Source organism: Erithacus rubecula, assembly GCF_903797595.1.
Source record: "Erithacus rubecula genome assembly, chromosome: 1".
NCBI classification, from domain to species: Eukaryota; Metazoa; Chordata; class Aves; order Passeriformes; family Muscicapidae; genus Erithacus; species Erithacus rubecula.
In genome coordinates this window covers 104023022-104041367 of record NC_136658.1, presented here as the reverse complement: position 1 = coordinate 104041367, position 18346 = coordinate 104023022, and the positions used below count along the sequence as shown (strand labels likewise).

General features: G+C 42.7%; 1 protein-coding gene across 1 annotated transcript; it reads right to left on the bottom strand.

Moving 5' to 3' along the window:
* Positions 1–386: 386 nt before the first annotated feature.
* On the bottom strand, positions 387–18089 carry XK (X-linked Kx blood group antigen, Kell and VPS13A binding protein). The gene is made up of 3 exons (XM_079320788.1): positions 17556–18089; positions 9280–9542; positions 387–4444 (listed from the first exon to the last, which is right to left on the bottom strand). Exons 1-3 carry the CDS (start codon positions 18065–18067, stop codon positions 3618–3620), a joined length of 1602 nt encoding a protein of 533 aa, XP_079176914.1. The 5' UTR covers positions 18068–18089; the 3' UTR covers positions 387–3617.
* Between the last annotated feature and the right edge of the window lie 257 nt (positions 18090–18346).

Below are 18346 nucleotides of genomic sequence, written 5' to 3'. Positions count from 1 at the left end.
TTAATTTAGAAACACACTTGTTGCAAAGTTTTTGTTTGTTTCTACCCCTTCACAAAAGTCCTCAGCACTGATTTTGCCAGATACCCCCAGGGTCAGATATAAGTACATGGTAAATCCAGATGAGTGTGAAACAAGTGTGCAGAAAATAAGTTTAAATATTCTTTACAATGTAACGATTTCCTCCCAATTCTCCAGGTAAATCCGTAAATATTCTCACACTGACAATGAATATCTCATACTAACCATGTTCTATCCAACAATGGTCTCTTAAACTGTCCCCCTCCTACAATGTTCTGCTAAAAAGCAATGGAAGTGTGGGGGTAAAGAGCTCCTAAATCAATCACAGATTAATTCTTCTGTCAGGTCTTCTTGAAAACATTTCTGCTGCTCTGTGTGACAGACGACAGCATGCTCTGTTACTTTTACTTTGGACTTCTTGAAAGCAGCACACTAAGAACTGATACCAACACAACTTGAGGGATAGTTTCAATGATTTAATTTGTGTTGTTTTACATGTATAAAAGAAAACCCATGTGTCAGATCTTGCATACCCTTATACACACAAATAACCCTTTCTGAGCCATCCTTTGTGTGACTCAAGACTACTCAAGAGTACAGTTTTCAGCAGTAGCCCTAAACCCTTCCATGGAACACACAGACCCTCTAACATTCATAGAGTAAAAGCACAGTGAACTTGCAGCAAGAGATCGCTCATTCATACACAGACAGACTTTGTACTCATTCTGTCCTCTCCATGCAGCCACTGGGTGTACTGGTAACACCCTCTAGACTATCATTATCTGGAGAAAAACTGCCTCTCCCAGCTTTACAGCACACTTCAGAAAAATCAGCTGCTCCCTTAAACCCCTGGTCTGACGGGATTATCACTGTCTGTACGACTCCCTCCCACACCTTCCTACCAGCAGTGGCAGCACATCTGGATAAACCCCTCAGAGCAGCCACGCTGCGGGCTGGGCTCCACCCGGGCCTTGGTGACACCAGGCACTGCACAGGCAACAGACCCTCTGCTGGTGGAGTGTTTGAACTGTAAATGGTTATTCTGCACAACTAAGGCAAACCCATAGGACAGCAATAGAACCCATATAAATTACTTTTTCTCCCCCCTCTCATTACAGTGATTTAAATATTCAGCTCCCCATGCATGCACTTCAGGAGACTGGTATAAAAATAAGAAGTAATATGGCACACACTCTAAATATGCATATACAGTAGTCTGTGAGGTTTGATGGTACTCACTGTGTATTCATGCTGGGCTCCTGGCTCTGTAACTCTCCTACACTTTTACTTCACTGCAGCACCACTCCTCTGTAGTACCAACCTGGCTGAGGTTTGTGAAGTTTTCACTGATTGCAAATGGCACAATCACAACTGCACCACCACTTACAGTGTACAAACTCCACTTTAAGATCTCTCTTTAGATATTAACTACTTCTTACACAAGAAGTTACTTTTAAAATTTTCCCCAAAGACTAACATTTCAAACCTAGGTTCATCTCTACATAGGCAGCCACTGTAATTCCCTGATTATTGATACAGATGAGTGTCCAGTTATAAAGACAAATACTCAGTTTTGGCTAATAACATCAGAAAATTTGAGCCTGTAGGCTGGACTCTACAGGTTTTGGAGAAAGGGTCACATTTTCCCTTCCTTCTTTAACTCACTACTGAAAAAGAAAAAGCAATAGTCTGCTACACCTAGAAAAGCACAGAGAAATACTATACTGTACTTTTACATACAAAGGTACAGAGAAATGCAGTTGTGTCTTCAAGGAATTACTTCACTATTCTATATTCTTCAGTGAAATTAGAATGGAGGTGACTGGTGTCTTCCCTAGATAAGTGGTACATTCCCATGGCAAAATCAGGGCAAAAATCCCATTACCACCCACCAATAATTTAATGACATCTACATACATATACATATACCATACACGGACACATATTAAATATTAATGAAGAACATATTAAATAAAATGAAAACATAACTCCATAATAAAACTGAAATATAAATATATTCATTTATATTGTAGCAAATAAAAAAATAAAAGCAGGTTATATCTTTGCAGCACTGCAGATGACCCCAGACCTGAGTTTTAGACACTTCTAAAACAGTTATGATGATGTCATCCCTATTAAGAGCATCACATCCTGCATGAAAACAGAATGGAAGCTAAGCTTTGGACATGGGGAGATGCTTTGGGTCATCAGTTATTTGTTTCCTTGAGCGGCCATAATGTGTAACACACAAAAGAAATGTAAGGAAGGTGCTAATCAAACAAAGTGCAAAAAAGCTTTCACTTAATTTGTGAAAATACATAAGGGTTTGTGTAATTTAACTAAATTCTTGGCTGTTCATCTGCTAAAGCTTTCTCAGAAACTTGCAAAATACTGAAACACTTTTATTTGTGGTGATGTATTGCTGAGAAAAAAAAGTAAATGACTTCCATTTTCTCTTTCAGGGTTGTGATACTCCTGAGGTAAAGAAGTCAGAGAGTTTCGAATTAATGATGTGAAACTAATCATAACAAATCCCAGCTCAAAAAGAATGAACCAGCGTCTTCAATGCTGGTACAAAAAGTCAATGAGCTGCCTACTTGATGCACTACCAAACCCCTGACAATCAGGGTAGTGCTCATCTCTCCAACTTCAGCCATCTAAAAGGAAGATGGATAGTCAGAACTAATTGTGAAGGCATCTGGTTAACACTGAGTAACAGGTCTCCACTGTGATTCATATCACCTACATTTTGAGGTGGGGTGAGTCACTCCCTGGAGATGTGCACTGGAGAGCACCAACATGACTGGCACACACTGTCTGTCCAGCCTTTAGACATTTACATAAAGTGAACACCACCCTGACACCAGAACATCACAAAGTGTTAAAGAAAAGATAATGAAAGAAAAATGAGGTATTCCAGAACATCACAATTAATGTGTTAAATTTAATTCCCTTACTAACAAGGTGTAAACATGAAGGGTGAAACAGTGCAAAGCCAATAACCCCTCTGTCCATCCTCAGTCACATTTCCATGTCAGTGCTGGCTAATTGGCTGTTTCATGGCAACCCAGACTACAGTGCATTGAGCAAGTCCAATTCTTCTGCCTCTGAGAGAAGTATTATCTTTTTACACTGATTAGAGTGTAAAATAGTCTACAATTTGATCAAAGCAGACCACACCTACAGTCCATGCATAGTCCAGGTCTAAGCTCTGTTTCCATGCTAGGGTGGCATGCCATGGGCCATCCTATCTGAAATAAAATTCATTGCCTTCCATGCTCAGACTTCCTGAGTAAGATGAGCATCAGTTTCTAATTGATGTTTCCCATAATGACTTAAAATAAGCACGTGACAATAAACCTATGTGCAAAAATGCTCTGAAATAGAAATCTACAAACAACGATTGCTCTCCATACACAAACACACACAGACACAAATACTCATACACTGTTCTCCACAAAAACAGGCATGTCAGCCATCATGCAGTGCTACACCTGCAAGAAAGAAATCCTACCCACGAGACACAATGTCTAAGATATACAATGTTCCCAGCACGTGATCTGCCACCTTCCAAAGGCACCTACTTGCTTCCGGTTGTACTAGGCATTGGAAGAAGCACTTTGATGAACACTCCTGTTTTGAGGATCTATTGTCTTGCTACTGGCCCGTGCTTCATCAGTATTTTCAGGAGATTTCATCGCCACCTTGCCTTTCAGTAGAGTAGATTTGTGGTGCTGGCAAATAATGTAGAGGATGTTAAAACAGGAAAACAAAGCCTCAGTTATGCTGGAGGAGAAAAGCTTTTTGCACGGGTGACAGAACTGGTAGAACACCAACATGAAGAAGATGCCCATGCAGTAACCTATCAGGAGCTGCAGGAACAACATTGGGGCACAGACATACAGGTAGAAGTCTGTTCTATAAATGTACCACATCAGCAGGAGGAAGGCGTTCTCCATCAGCCGCACGATGTAGTACACGGTCATCTGGTACCAGTTCTGGGATTTGCTGATCAGGTCAGGGTCACTGAGCTCCACCTGCGCTGCCGACCAGCAGAACATGTTAATGCCAGCGTACAGCAGTGTGAGAAGGCACAGGACGATGGTCGTGCCCAGCCTGCTCACTTCCTTCTCTATGTTCTCAGGAAATGGCGACTTGCTGAGCCAGAAGTGAATCCATGGGTAGAAGAAGAAACCTAAGAAATTCAACAGCACGATGAGGAAAACCCAGACTCGAAGGACTGAACCGAAAAGCACCAGCACGGCGACGCGGGTGGCGATCTCGAAGCTCCTCCACATGAATATGCAGAGGTAGGCAGCAGGTTTCACCTGGACATCGTAATCGTCGTACTTGATCTTGATAGCCAGGATGTTGCAGCGTAAGGCGCCGTAAACAATCGACAGCAGGGACAGCACCATGAAAATACCTGCAAAGGGAAAACACTAATCAGCACCTTCAGCTCAGCAGCAGGCAGAGGAGTGCAGGGGCAGTCATTGTCACTGCACTCCTGGGGATTCCCAGCAGGAAGACAGGACAGACATTCCCAGACTGTACTTGTGTGAAGAAAATCAACTCTACCCCAGTCAACCCAGCACATTACTCTAATCCTACCTTCTATTTTGGTCCCCATTTGATCCTTGTTCCAGTAGTTAGCAAGAAAAAGAAGGCACAAAGCAGTCATAAGCATCTCTCTCTCCTCCCCCAGCCAAGGACTGTTCATACACAGGCTGTCCTTGGTAATTTCACAGCTCAATCATAAGAGTATCCAACTTGCTCCAAACTCCTACAGTACTCCACAAGGCACAGGGGTGCAATTCCCTCCCTATGCAGATGAAAAACTGAAAAGTAGAAGTTGAAACTTTGGAGTAACTTGGACATGCAGATAACTTGGTGCTTGTGAAGTTCTGTGTCGAAGCAAAACACAAAAAAGGTATGTGATAGATACAGCTCAAAACTGAAAGCTGAAGGAATTCAAACCCAGCACTGCCCCTATTGCCTCTGTCTAAAGACATATTTACTCACCTGTCTGCACTGTGTTTTTCTACACATCAGTTTGCTTTATACACCCATCTATATCATGCATTTAAAAAACACTACTAAAAATGCCTTTAAATTCAAATAAATTTTCAGTGCCACCTACCCAGGATCCCTGAAAGGAAGGTTTCACATTTAAATTCTGCAGAAAAGTGAAAGCAGAGACCAGATGTTACTTGGCACTGCAGGAGGGCATTCTGTCTTGCCATATTAAGAAGGTACAAATGTACATGAATACACAGAGAATAAACAAAATACTAACTGCCCACAGGTTTTTTAGTATTTGCATACACAATTCTATAAATATTTATTCACAATTTTTACCAACAGGCTGAATAGCTTATATGGCCTCAGATAAAATAATCAAAGTTGGGAATCCTTAATTAAGTCAATTACATTAGCATTGCTTAGCAACCAGTGTTTTCTGCAGCCTTTAATTAGTTTGTGTACCAACATCCTACAAATAAATTGGATTCCCTCTTTTGCTGTAGCTATATGGCCAAAATTATCAGAGTTTGGGCTTTTCCCCTAATTATAAGTCACTCAGTAAGGCAAAAAGCATTTACCATTCTTTATGGCAATTTTGTACATGACAGTTTGGTGGTTCATATATTCTCTGAAAATGTTTATGACAAAATTGTTAGTAGGTACTCAGTAGTTCTTAAACATCTTTCTTACAGCACTGAATAATGCCTCCAATAATGACTTAAAATAAGCCTGTGACAATAAATCCATGAACAAAAGGGCACACAGAGTTGGGCATTTTTAAATGTTATGTCATAGAAAAACATCAGCTGAAAGCAGAAGAGCAGGTGAGTTCAGTCAAGAATATTGCTTGATGCCCTATGGCTTTTTACAAAACCTTTCCTGTAGTTTTGAGCTGTGAAAGAACATAAATTCCAACAGCTAAGAAAGCAAAAGAATATTCTCAGAGGTAAAGCAACATAAAGACATACCCACTGAGGGACTGAGTGCTGCTGTGTTGGAACTCTGCTTGCTTTCTGCTTTGACAAGCTGAAACATTGATCTTATTCCCCAATACCACTTTAGGAAACCTATATTAATCTCAAACCTATCTTACAAACTCAAACCTTCAAGAGAGGCATTTCTCCATTGATAGAAAATAGGTCATGCTGACTCTGGTTTAATACACTAGTCCAGTCCTACTCCTTTCCTAAAAGCTCATTATTATCACCAAACCTTCAGTTCAAATATTTTTAACCCTGTGAGAAAGATGGTTTGAAGCAACCACAAACAGAAATATGAGAGAGTGACACTGTTGCTTTTACTCATTCGAAGCAGGCAAATAAATGTAAATTTAAAAGGCAAAGGATCTTCCCCTGGAACACTTCCAAATACTCTAACAGTCCTTATAAAGGTGGCATTTCTCTTCTCTCATCCTCCTCCCAAAAGGCTGTCTTTTTCTTACAAATCAGAGGTGGACACTCACAGAGTCACCCAGGGAGGCACTGATTTACTTGGTTGTGTTTTGTTATTACATCAGAAGTCCTTTCAAGACCTCATCCTTCCCACTTCAGAAACCACTAAGACAGTAAATTCTGCTCTAGATGAGTTACCTCACAAGTACCACTGAAATCTATTATAGATACTATAGTTAAAGATATACAAAACAGAACTAGGACTCAGAACAGCCTAATACATGTAGGTTTCCAATGTTGGATTATATCCATCATTTTTACACTTTTCATGATAAACAGTCACCAAAGCTTTATGTTGCTCATCTCAAACCTCAGGAGTTGGTCCTGCTTTTGGTTGTCTTGATCTTACATTCTTGGCAGACTGTGAAATGACAGTTTTGAAGAAGGCCAAACACTGACAATATTCCAAAAGAAAACATCCAGAGAAATTAATGAATGCCATGAAATACACAAGAAATACACAGCATGGCTCTGGCTGACAAAGGTCTAGACAAGGATGCATGCTCTTTTCTGAAGTGTTCAAGCCAACACTGGAGGGAATAAGGAGTTTCAAACAGATTTGAAAGGGACAAGTCCTGCCCCCAGCATGATGGTAAACAGCTTCAGGTTCTCAGGTGATACTGACCTCATTACCCCTGAACAAGCAAAATTCACACAGAATGACAGGGTATGTAGGAATCCAGAAAAATAACAGAAAGATGAGGAGCCAAGACAAAACGTGGAAATCGAAATGCAAGAAAGTGATAATTATAACAGATGTAAACGGAAGAGAGACTGGAATTTGGAGGACCAGTGTCAAAGAACAGGGAAGCTGAAGACATCTGAAATGTGGAATAAGAACTAGGCTGGCTGGATAAAGACATTGCAGAAAGTTTCAGTATATCAGTAGCTAAGATACACACAATAAGAATATAGTTAGGACTCTTGTTTTTCTGATGAATGAGCTCTAACAGACATTGACACAGTTCCTAGCACTTTTTTTTTTTTTCCATTTCTGTATTTTAGAAATACAGCTGTAAGGAGATGATCCTGGGAAGCATGAAATAATTGTTGCATTAGCAAGTGGGTTTACCAAACTCTATGGTGAGTCAGCTTATCTCTGGCCATTTCACCCAAGAAATGTCACTTATCAGTTTGTGATTACAACTTATCTCAGCAGTGACTGAAAAAGCTAGAGGCAATAGAGCATGACAAATGATTATTAAATATGCAATTCTCTGATCATCTGGAGCACAGGAGTTCTCTTTGGAAATCATGACAAGTAAGGTCAAAAGTAATGAAAAGACAACAAAAAGGTGACCTTTCTCAAGCAAATGCCATCTCCAGCAAAGTGACTGTAGATTTTGCTAGTTGCACCATTTAGCAAGGGATTCAACCACATTGTCCCTCTCCCACATCACAAATACCACGGTTATTTGAAGCACCTACCCTAGTTCTGAAGAACTCAAGAACTCAAAGGAGTAATGTCTAACTCAGGAACTGGGAGGAGTAATGTCCTCCAAGAAACTACTGCTACTCTGCTCTGGTTTTGGCTGGGGCAGGGTTAATTTTTTTCTTAGTGGCAGATACAGTGCTGAGTTTGGATTCAGTATGAGAATAATGTTGATAACACAGTGTTTCAGTTGTTGCTCAGCAGTGCTTTAAGTTCAAGGACTTTTCAGTTTCCTATGCTCTGCCAGTGAAGAAGTACACAAGAAGTTGTGAGGAAGCACAGTCAGAACAGATGATCCAAACTATCCAGAGGGATATTCCAAACCCTTGGTATCATGCTCAGAGTATTAACAGGGGGGAGTTATCTGGGAGGGGCTGATTGGTGCTGGGGGATGGTTTGTGTATCACTTGTCTTTCTTGGGCTTTATTCTTCTCCCTTTCCCTCCCTCCCTCCACCCCTCTCACCCGTCTCTATCCCCTTCATTACTACTACTATATTATCATTATGATTATTATTAAGGGTATTATAATATTTTACTTTATTTCAATAATTGACTTGTCATGTTAGCCTCAGCCTCCCTAGCTGTGAAGCTGCTATAGATCCTCTCAGAGTCTTAGAGATACAAGACCTATTAGTATTTCAGTGGAAATGCACCATCTTGTTCACAGAGGTGCCAAAGTCCTTTCTTACATTGAAAAGCTGTTTGTCCCATGACCAGCTGGAGATGGTTCTCCATTTAACAGTGAGCCAGAAAACCAAGAGCATATCATGGAAGCAAGATGCAGAGTCCCACAGTAAGTGAGATGTGTCCTGGTAAGTCCATATTGTACAGTGCTGCTTGGGTCCAGAGATGATTTGACCAAAGCTGCATAGCAGCTTACTGAGTCCTTCCTTTAGATTCCAGAATCAGAGTTTGGCACAAGTAAAGATAGTTTATGGCCTCAGTTCATATTTAAAACTGCATTCTTGAAAGTACACCTCCCAAAAGGCAGCATGACAAAACATGCTTTGCAGTGTACCCCAAGGAATTTTTCAGAAAGTTTTGCTCAAAAACCAAAATGGAACAGAGGTAATTTTTTTTTCTTCTTCCTGAAGACATCTCAGTCCCTCCAGCTGTCTCCCTCTCATACCATAATGGTCACTTTATCAAATCAGTGCTTTTATAGCAACCCAAGTGTGCTACAGAAGGTATCACGGTCTAAAACATGATGATATAAACTTGAAAGCAACATCACCACCAAAAGTTATCAGGGAGATGAAACCCATTGCAGAATGCTTGGATTTTGTGCAGAGCAGCTATAACTGACTGCCCTCCCACCCAAACACCAAAAAGGACATAACAGCAGCTCTACCTACTTCTGGCAACGGTGACCTCCTGCTGCAGGATACAGATGTAGAGCTGGAGCGTGAGCTGGGGCGCTGAGCCGAGGAACGCCTGGATCACGGAGGCCCTGCTGAACGCAGACCTGTGTGTGCGCAGCTTGCCCTCAGCCTGTCCCACTTCCTTCTCAATTTCTTCTGAGTACCCATCCTTGGGCAACTGCCTCTTCTTTGTGATGCTGACATAGGGCTCTTCAACTCTTTCAGCACTGAAGTAAATATAAAAGGCTTCCACACACCTACAAGCAAACAAGTGGATAGAGTGGATAGATAGGGAAAAATGAAAGAATGAAAGGTCTCCCTACTTTCTGGTATTTTAAGCAATCACATAGTAAGTCCTAAGCCATTTTTTCATAAAGCAAAACCTGTAGGTTTTCTCCTCCAGGTAAACTTGAAATAGGACAGATTTCATTCTCTAAAACATGTACTGTGTATTACTAGAGGCCAAGAACCTGGCAATACTTTTGGGCTGCTTGTAATACTCAGACTTGGAAGGAGGTTTAATTATTTTCTATGAGATGCTCTTACTCTTTAGTGTGCTCATCCACTACAAGGATGCCAAACCCAGGACCCAAACTTGAAATGTGTCTCTTCAGATTTTCATGTCTTGTTGTTATCTATACATCTGTGACATGCTAATGGGACATGGCAATAAATTACTTTTCATACCTTTGCCTTAAAACATCCAAAGAGAGAAGCTCAGGGTACAAACAGGTGACACTCCTCAAAACTTTACCAAGCAATGGTTGAAAACACCAATAACATGCCGTAGCAGTGAACAGGAGCAGTTTTGAGCCTCACAACCCTTGAAATCAACATTTTTCAAAAAAGGCTCAAAAATAGGAGCTTTAGTTCTTAAGTGTGCTTACATTTATTGCATTATTAAATAAATAATAAACATAATCTTACAAAAAAGATTATAAGTAAGAAGATGCAGTGTTTCCAGTTGCTGCAGCTCTTCATACTTTAAACACAGTGGAAACCAAACCCCCTTGTTTATACAGGTCTAAATTATTGTTGACTGATCTCCAAGGAACAAACTGGTGCCAGCACATACACTTCTACTCAGTAATGACATATGGTTGTACTATTTGCTGCCTTTGCCCACACACAGAGACAAATCCATACATTTGGGAGGAAACAGAAAAGGTTGTCTCCAGAAAATACTGTAGCAACCAGGACAATCTGGTTCCTGGAGTATTAAAGAAGATAACAGCCCCAGAGAAATATCTGCAAGGAAAGAACAGCTTCTGCAACTTCCTTCTAAAGACTGTTTTTAAATTGAAAACTTTATGAAAGCTATTCTAAGAGAACTGCTTGGCTATGAAGGGCATCAAGGGCATCAAGCAGGACCCAAAACACACAGGGAAATATTCACCCTTGTCTGGGAAGTAATAACAAGCAAGGAACAACATAAGAACAGGTGAAATCACAAGATGAAGAGGAAGGGAAAAGAAAGAAAGAAAAAAAAGTCTTTATTTTAATAAACTTTACTTCATTTTTTTCTCTAACTGGACCACTAGCAAGTTTCAACTGCTCTAGATGAAGAGCACTTTTGATTGTGTAGTGCTATTGTTGATTCACTAGGCTTCAGCTATCATGACTAAAGCTATTTAACATTCCTGCTGCTCTGGACACTCCATTCACAGAGGTGACTTTCTGTCTTCCCCTCATTAATGGTCTCACTCCCTGTCAATCTTGTTCCACATGAAAGACTCCATACAGCCAAAAATAAAGTGTGAAAAATTAACAAAGCACTGTGGTTTTACGAAGCCAGCATAGATTCTGAAACCAACAGATTGATTTCAAAAAGAAAGATCCCAGACCTTTTTTGTCTCATCTAGTATTCACAGCCATGCATTCACCCTGAGCTGGGGGCAAGTCTGAGTATATTATGGAAAACTGGATCTCAGCATCAGGCTCTGAACTCTTGCTGTGTGTGATTAGAAGCAGACATAGTCTAGGGACCCATCTAAAAAATATGTAGTGATCCCATTAAAAAGATCAGATTTATGAGACTACTGACAATAGCAAACATTATAATCAACCAAACACTAAGTTTTGGAGCAAACATTTGATTTTTATTTATTATCTGGGTATTAAGTAGCAGTTTATTGTTTGTGATGGGGACGTTTTGTCCACACAGAAAAGCAAACATAACGTGAAATGGTCTGATGAGCAAACCTTAGAGCCAAATAGGGCTTTTACACTACAACAGAGTAATAAAAAATAATAAAAATTGCTATATGCAGGCATTCAGATTACATTGATAATGATGCCCATTTTCTCCCAGGCCCTGCCAGTGCCATGCAAGAGTGCTTCTGGAAGTCAGGCCTTTTGGGACAAATAGCAAATGCACTCAGGATTCCAGCTGGTGCCACTGTCCAAGCAACTGCTTCAAACAGGAGCAGACGGGCAGCTGACACACTAGAAAGAAAAAGCACCAATCTAAAATTTAAGGAACAGAGTGTGGGAGGGGACAGGCACTTGAATAACCATCCAGGTGAGAAGGGTCCAGAACTGTGAAGAAGAATCAATGCAGATCATGCTGCTGTATCAGATTATGGCTTTGCCTATGAAGTATGTGCCAAGGGGCTGGCATCTTGTCTTTAAATGAACTACTCCTTGTTCTTTTTTGGCACAAAGCACAAGTAAGAGACAATGCAAGAAGGAGATTGCTTCATGGCAGCTTTTCCCCAGTTACAACCTCCTGCAGCATGGTGAATTCTGCAGAAGCCCTCATTGCTGTTTTGCCCCAGAGGGACAGGAGTGAGAGATCCCAACTTCTGCACAATCCATCTCCTGCAATGATGTTTAGGGCCCCTTCAAGAGCCCTTCACATGGTATCAAGAGCAGAAGGCAAACAGCTGGCTGTCTCCCTCTGCATGTAAGGCACTGGCAACCATAGCATAGGCTCTGAAGGAACTAAAATTGCTCTGAGGAAAAAGAATCTGATCTAATTTCTACAGTGAAAATTAAGAGGTAAGACAAGGATGATGCAACTTCTTCCACTGCTGCCATATCTTGGCAGAAAGTAGAGCCATACTTTTTCAGGGATCCTGATGGTGTCCACAAAGAGTGATTCAGCTGCAACACATTTGTCTTCTACACAGTAAGTAGGAGGAATAATCCTACCCTCATATGCTTGCTGGGAGTGAGCACCTCATTTCCTTGTTTAATCATGGATGCGTGGGATTGGAACACAGGCAAAATAATGGTGGTGTGAAGAGGGAGAAGGCAATGAAAACAGGAAACTTTCCACACCCAACCAGCACTCCAAGAACAAATGGCTATTTGAGACCTGTCCACACACCCTCTGCAAATGTACAAGCAGATTTCTCTAATACTTACATGTTACTAATTCCTTCTCTTTAGAGAAGTGTGCAAAAGACTTATCTATCCTGCAGGTTTACTTACCTGCATCAGGCAAAGATCTGTTCCTCACTCATTGTTCTACCTTTTACCTGCACTGACTTTCTGTTCACCTCACCATGGACACCTAACACATCTGCTCAAGAATAAGGAAAGAAAACACCCTGAAGAGAATCTAGACATATTTTTCCCATCTGAAAAAGAGGGAGGCACATCAATAGTTGTAAAGTTTAGAGCTAGCAAGATGTCCTAGAGTGAGGTCTGATGATGAAGTCCTACAAGGAAGGGAAGTTTTTAGACCTGTTCTATTTTGAACTATTAAGCAGGTCACTAGCACAGAGAGACTACACACAACACACAAGGCTTCTGCACAATGTCACTGAAGCAGTATATGCAACATTAGAGCTTATTAGATTTTAAATTGCAGAATCAGATGCCCAAAACATGAGTGACTGTAAAAGAATTGGAAGTTTTGTTTTTTTATTGTTTTTTTTACTTCCTGCAGCTCACAGAATCAAACTTTGGCCATAACAGAGGAGTTATGGCAGTTTGATGCAAGCTTCCTCCTGCATCTGTTGTGCTGCTATCTACATGGTACATAGAGAGACATAATTGTTTCTCCTTATGCCTTGAGAAACAAAGCCTGATCCCATTTTAAAAAGTCTATTGTTTATAGCCTTGTCCTATTATAACCTGAGGAAAACAGTCATTAGTTTCTATATAGGGGACCTGTTATGCTTACTCAAGATGTTTTTTGCAAGGGTTCATGACCTAGCCCTCCCCTTTTTGCATCTCCTCACACAGAGCAGGTTGGGCTCACACTGCACTAACAGAGCACTGGGGAACAGAGTTCCAAAGACACCTGCAGTCACTCAAACTTCCCTCTCCATGAAGTTGGTACCAGAAGGAAGCACTGCCAGCTTCACAACAGTTGGTTTTGATGATGCCACTTCAGTACAGTCTTCAGTAAATCAGGTGGGAGGGAACCCCAGCATCCAGCAGACTGACAGTCCCAACACCACCAACATCCCCAGTGTGTGACTGTAAGCCCCAACTGGCCAAGTCAGTTTGTTGGAAATCTTCACTTCAGCTCTTGGTCTTTTTATTACTTGAAGAATTGAAAATGGCAAGCAAGTTAACAGGAGATTCTCTGGTACCTGACATGAAGGGTAAGGACAAAAGGAGGCTCAGGTGGAACATTACTGCTCTCTACAACTCCTCAGCACGTTATAGTGTGGTGGTGTTCAGCCTCTTCTCCCAAGATTACAAGACACAGGACAAGAACAAATGGTCTAAAGTTGGTCTAGGGGAAGTTCAGGTGGACAAAGATTTATTCACTGAAAGGCAGTTGGATATTGGAATAAGCTGGCCAAGGAAGTGGTGTAATCACCATGCCTAATGCTCAAAAGGCATGTGGATGTGGTGTTCGTGGACATGGTCTAGTGGTGAACACAGTGGTGCTGGCTTATCAGTTGAATTCAGTGATCTCAGAGGTCATTTCCAACCTAAACAACTCCCTGATTCTCTGAGGGGTTATCTACACTTTGAAGAAACCTTAAGTGTAGAGCAGCAGAACAGCAAAACTACATCCAGTAATTACGTATTGGAATTGTAGCAGAGCTTAGAATTTCAAGATGACCTTGGTGCTACAAGTGCCATCCAAATGAAGGGAACAAAGAGACAGGCCCTAGCACAGGAGCAGCCTGAGCCAAAAAACTCATGATGACCTTCCCTAGAGAAAAGACAAAAAGTAATAAAACTCTCAGTGACACTGGCTACTGTTTAAAGTAAGTTTTTCTGTTCTAAATTACTTATTGTGGAAAATTAATTTTCTTTTACATAAAAAATGCAACCCAAAACACCAAAAACAAACCCACCCAAATACATCTTCCAAGCATCCAGACAAATTACTGCACTCTTAAGGAGTGGCACTGACCTGAAATGCTGCAGGATTCCCTCATGATGCCCAGAAACCTGCAGTCACTTTGTTCCAGCCAAGTCTCTGCAGAGCCTCTGGCATGCCTGCATCCTAAGGATCACAGCCAGGCCACTAAGGGAGATGGAATTTCACTCTACAAATTGCTCTAAATTTATAGAGAAACTCTAGGGAGTGGGAGAAGAAATTAAAACAGGGCACATTAACAGTACACCAAAAAGGGTGTAATTCAAAAAGGGTATGTTAACAGCACACCAAAAGTCCTCTCCAGGAAGAGGGATGCTACCAATTTTAGTCCTTCCAGTGGCAGCAGCAGGACAGTGAGTGCCTCCAGAACAGGTGGAGTGTGGGTGTCTGGGGAAGGTGGTGGCATGCAAGAAGGTTCTATGAGAGAAAGTACTTTTTCCCCATCGCTCAGATGATTCAAAATAGGCTGAATCATTTGGCTTGCAAGGCTAAATATCTTCCTTCCCTGCCAAGATATTTCCAAACCATTCCCTCAGATTTAAAGGTTTTTTCCAAGGAAAAAAGGAAGGTGGAAAAAAATCTAGTCTTTAAAGATTATGAAGAAAAACTCACACAACACACATGGGCTGATGGTAAAGCAGTGCACTGATATCCAAGTATTTAAGTCTGAACAGAGAAATCCTGACTATTCTGTATCATACCACACCAAACAGGGATAGTGAAAAAGTTGGTGTTAAATTTCTTTTAAAGCCACCCAAAGCTGCCAGCTCTCTGCTGCAGCATGCCATCACACACAGCCTCAAGGTTCTTAAATGTTTCATTCCCATGCCACAGGCAGACAGAGCCTGGGGAGGCTCTGCTGTGTCCTACTTGACCTAATTTGACCCAGCCCTCCCTGAGCAGCCCCGGGCTGTGCTGGTGAGGCACAAGAGTCCCAGCAGGGAGGATGGAGCCAGGCTTCAAATGAGGGAAGCAGATGATTAAGAGCAGCAGGATTCTCTGGAGCAAAGGAGCAGAGGTTTGACTACAATGATGGAGTAAATTGTCTCCAAGGACAATGGTCCTTTTCAGCTTACAAAAAGTTAAAGCCACAGTGCAGTGATAATACAACCAGAAGATATTTTACCTTCCAGCTACCAGTACACACAAGGTAGAAAACCCTGCAAAGCAGGGAAAGGGAAGGTATTTTGTGTGCTGAAAACACAACATTTATAGTGCAGAGCTATATCTGACAGGAAGCAATCAGCTTCCTCTTCTGAGAGATACAGCAATCTTTAGTTGCAGGAAGGCAAGATAGGAAAAAAAATCTAAAACCTTTTACTGTTCAGATAACTCTGCCTTCCCAGACTTTTGTGTTGTATCCTACAATCTGACACATTTTCCTAAAAGTAGAGAGGTTGTTTTGTATTAAACTTTTAATTTGTAGAGTCTTTCCAGCCTTTAGCAGAAAATAAGTTTTTTCAGGTAGTATGAAAGTACTACCCTATTTAATTAGTAATTATAATTCCAGTTGTCCTTGGTTTAGGGAGAGGGCAACTTATATCACTTTGTCATACCTAAATGATGCCACGGGGACTATGGCACAAGCATGCTGCAGCACATCCAGAACATCTTCAAGCCTCCTGGAAATGCTAAATTTGTAAATCTTTCAGAAAGGAAGAAGTGTAGAGTTGGCAACACACTAGAGGAGAGGAGAGGGCTTCCATATGCTCACTAGTTTTACAGCAGTGACTGCAGCTGGGAGTTCACCAGAGTGCAGGAACTGAGGTTCTGCACAAGATAAGATTTGTGCTGTAAACAGAAAACTTGATGGTGAGAAAGAAACAGAAAGTCAAGTCATGCTTGGTGCTTGAGATCAAAATATAAATCTATGTTTCTTTCATATAATTAAAAAAAAAATCAATTTCTTCTTGTTGCTCAAATCCTTTGTCTGCTTCTTCACATATTCTAGCTTGACATTATTCTCTCGTCTGATCTCAAGAAATTGATTTAGATTGACAAAAGCAATGTACTTAATTTTTGATAGTTTATTTCTCTTTGGCTCCTCTCTTCTATTCCAAGAATGTAGAAGCATATTGTTGTTAGCTATTAGAAAATCTCTTTAAGAACTGTTAAGCTGTAACTTAAACATCTTTAAAATATTAACAAAGCAAACAAAAATCCATGCATGGTTGTAGAAGTCAATGTTTTTGAAGTTTAAGATATTTTGTAACATCCAAGCTGTTCACCTTTATTACTGTGAGCAAATCTCTCTTTTACACACTATCCAGGAATATTTTAAAAGTTGGTGATACTTTCTCCTAACCTCTACTACAGACACACTGCATTTAATTCCCTTTCTTTTGAAATAAAAGATCTGAATAGAAGTTTAAAATTAATGCCTCCAGGAAACATTTTGTCTTGGAGTTGCACACTGCTGTATCTTTTCATCTAAGTATTTTGATTTTTTTTTTTTTTTACAAGGGTATTTTCAGTGAGACATCGAACTGGAATAGAAAAAAATCTCCAAAGCAATGTGGGTCAGGAAGCTCACGTTTGTAAAGAAGAGACAGCTCGGAGCACCAGTGCTGCTCCAAGACGCACGGATGGGATGGGTTACTACCGCACGCTAAACTCGCAACCGAGTGAAGAACGTCCCGCTCTCTCTCGGAAGTGATCTGAGAGCGGAGCGCTGTGGATGAGGCAGCACCGAACGGACACAACCATCCGCAAGAAGAGCAGGGATGGAAACCCAGCGCAGAGCGGGACGCGGAGGGCTGAGGGAGGGAGAAGGGCTGAGCCCCATTTGCCAGGGTGACCGCAGCCCGTGCCGGGCGCTCCGCAGGACGCGGCTCTCTCTCCCGCAGCTGCGGCAGGACGCGGCTCCGGCGGCGCAGAGCGGCCGCGCCAGCGCCAGCGCCCCGCCCGCCCCGCACAAAGGCCGGGGGAATGCGGCGCCCCCGGCCCGGCCCGCGGGAGGCGGCGCGGACTCACCCACCTGACGAGCGGCCCCATCTGCAGCAGGTGCAGCAGCAGCACCAGCGGGCGGTCGCGGGTCACGTCGCGATGGACGAAGTAAAGGCTGAGCTGCACCAGCGCGCAGGGCACGAGGGCGAAGAGCAGCGTCAGCATCCGCCACATGTGGTCCCCCTGGTCGCGGTACCCCCTGCTCAGGCAGACCGCGGCCGCCGTCTCGGACACGAAGAGGACGAGGGAGATGAGGACGGAGCCCGGGAATTTCATCTCAGCGGCCGCCTCAGCCCGACCCGCCCTGCCGCCGACGCGCACTAGGGCCCTGTGCCCGCCAGAGGGAGCGCCGCGCCCAGCGCCCGGCGGCCTCTGCAGGCTGAGGCCGGGGATGGGGAAGGGGCTGGGGATGGGGCCGGGCACGGAGCCCATCTTGACCGGCCCTGGACCCTGCCTGGCCCTGGATCGTGCCCGGGGCTCGGCCCAGGCTGGGCCGGGAGCGGGGGAAGGTTCCCCGGCGGGGCGCGGGGAGCTGCCCCTCATGGTGCCCCTCCGGCCGCCAGACGGAGCCCGGCTGAGGGGGCTGGTGGGAAGGGGCGAGCGCTGCCCTCAGGGCGCCCGGCCGCACAGCCGCGGGAGCGCCTCGGCTGCCAAGGACACCCGCACCGGGCCAGGCTTCACTGCCGCCACCACCGCCCTGGGCTGCCCGTTCAGTGTCTAAACATCCTTTCTCTTAAGAAATTCTTCCGAATGTCCAAGCTAAACCTTCCCCCCTGCAGCTTAAGATCATGCCCTCTAGTCTTATCACTGTTTGCCTGTGAG

Excerpts from the sequence above, each read along its gene's own strand:
- XK (XM_079320788.1), bottom strand. The coding sequence starts at position 18,067 with ATGAGGGGCAGCTCCCCGCGCCCCGCCGGGGAACCTTCCCCCGCTCCC. Across the intron at positions 9,543-17,555 it reads CAGATGGGGCCGCTCGTCAG|GTGTGTGGAAGCCTTTTATA; the intron begins GTGGGTGAGTCC and ends GTTTGCTTGTAG. Across the intron at positions 4,445-9,279 it reads GGAGGTCACCGTTGCCAGAA|GTATTTTCATGGTGCTGTCC; the intron begins GTAGGTAGAGCT and ends TTCCCTTTGCAG.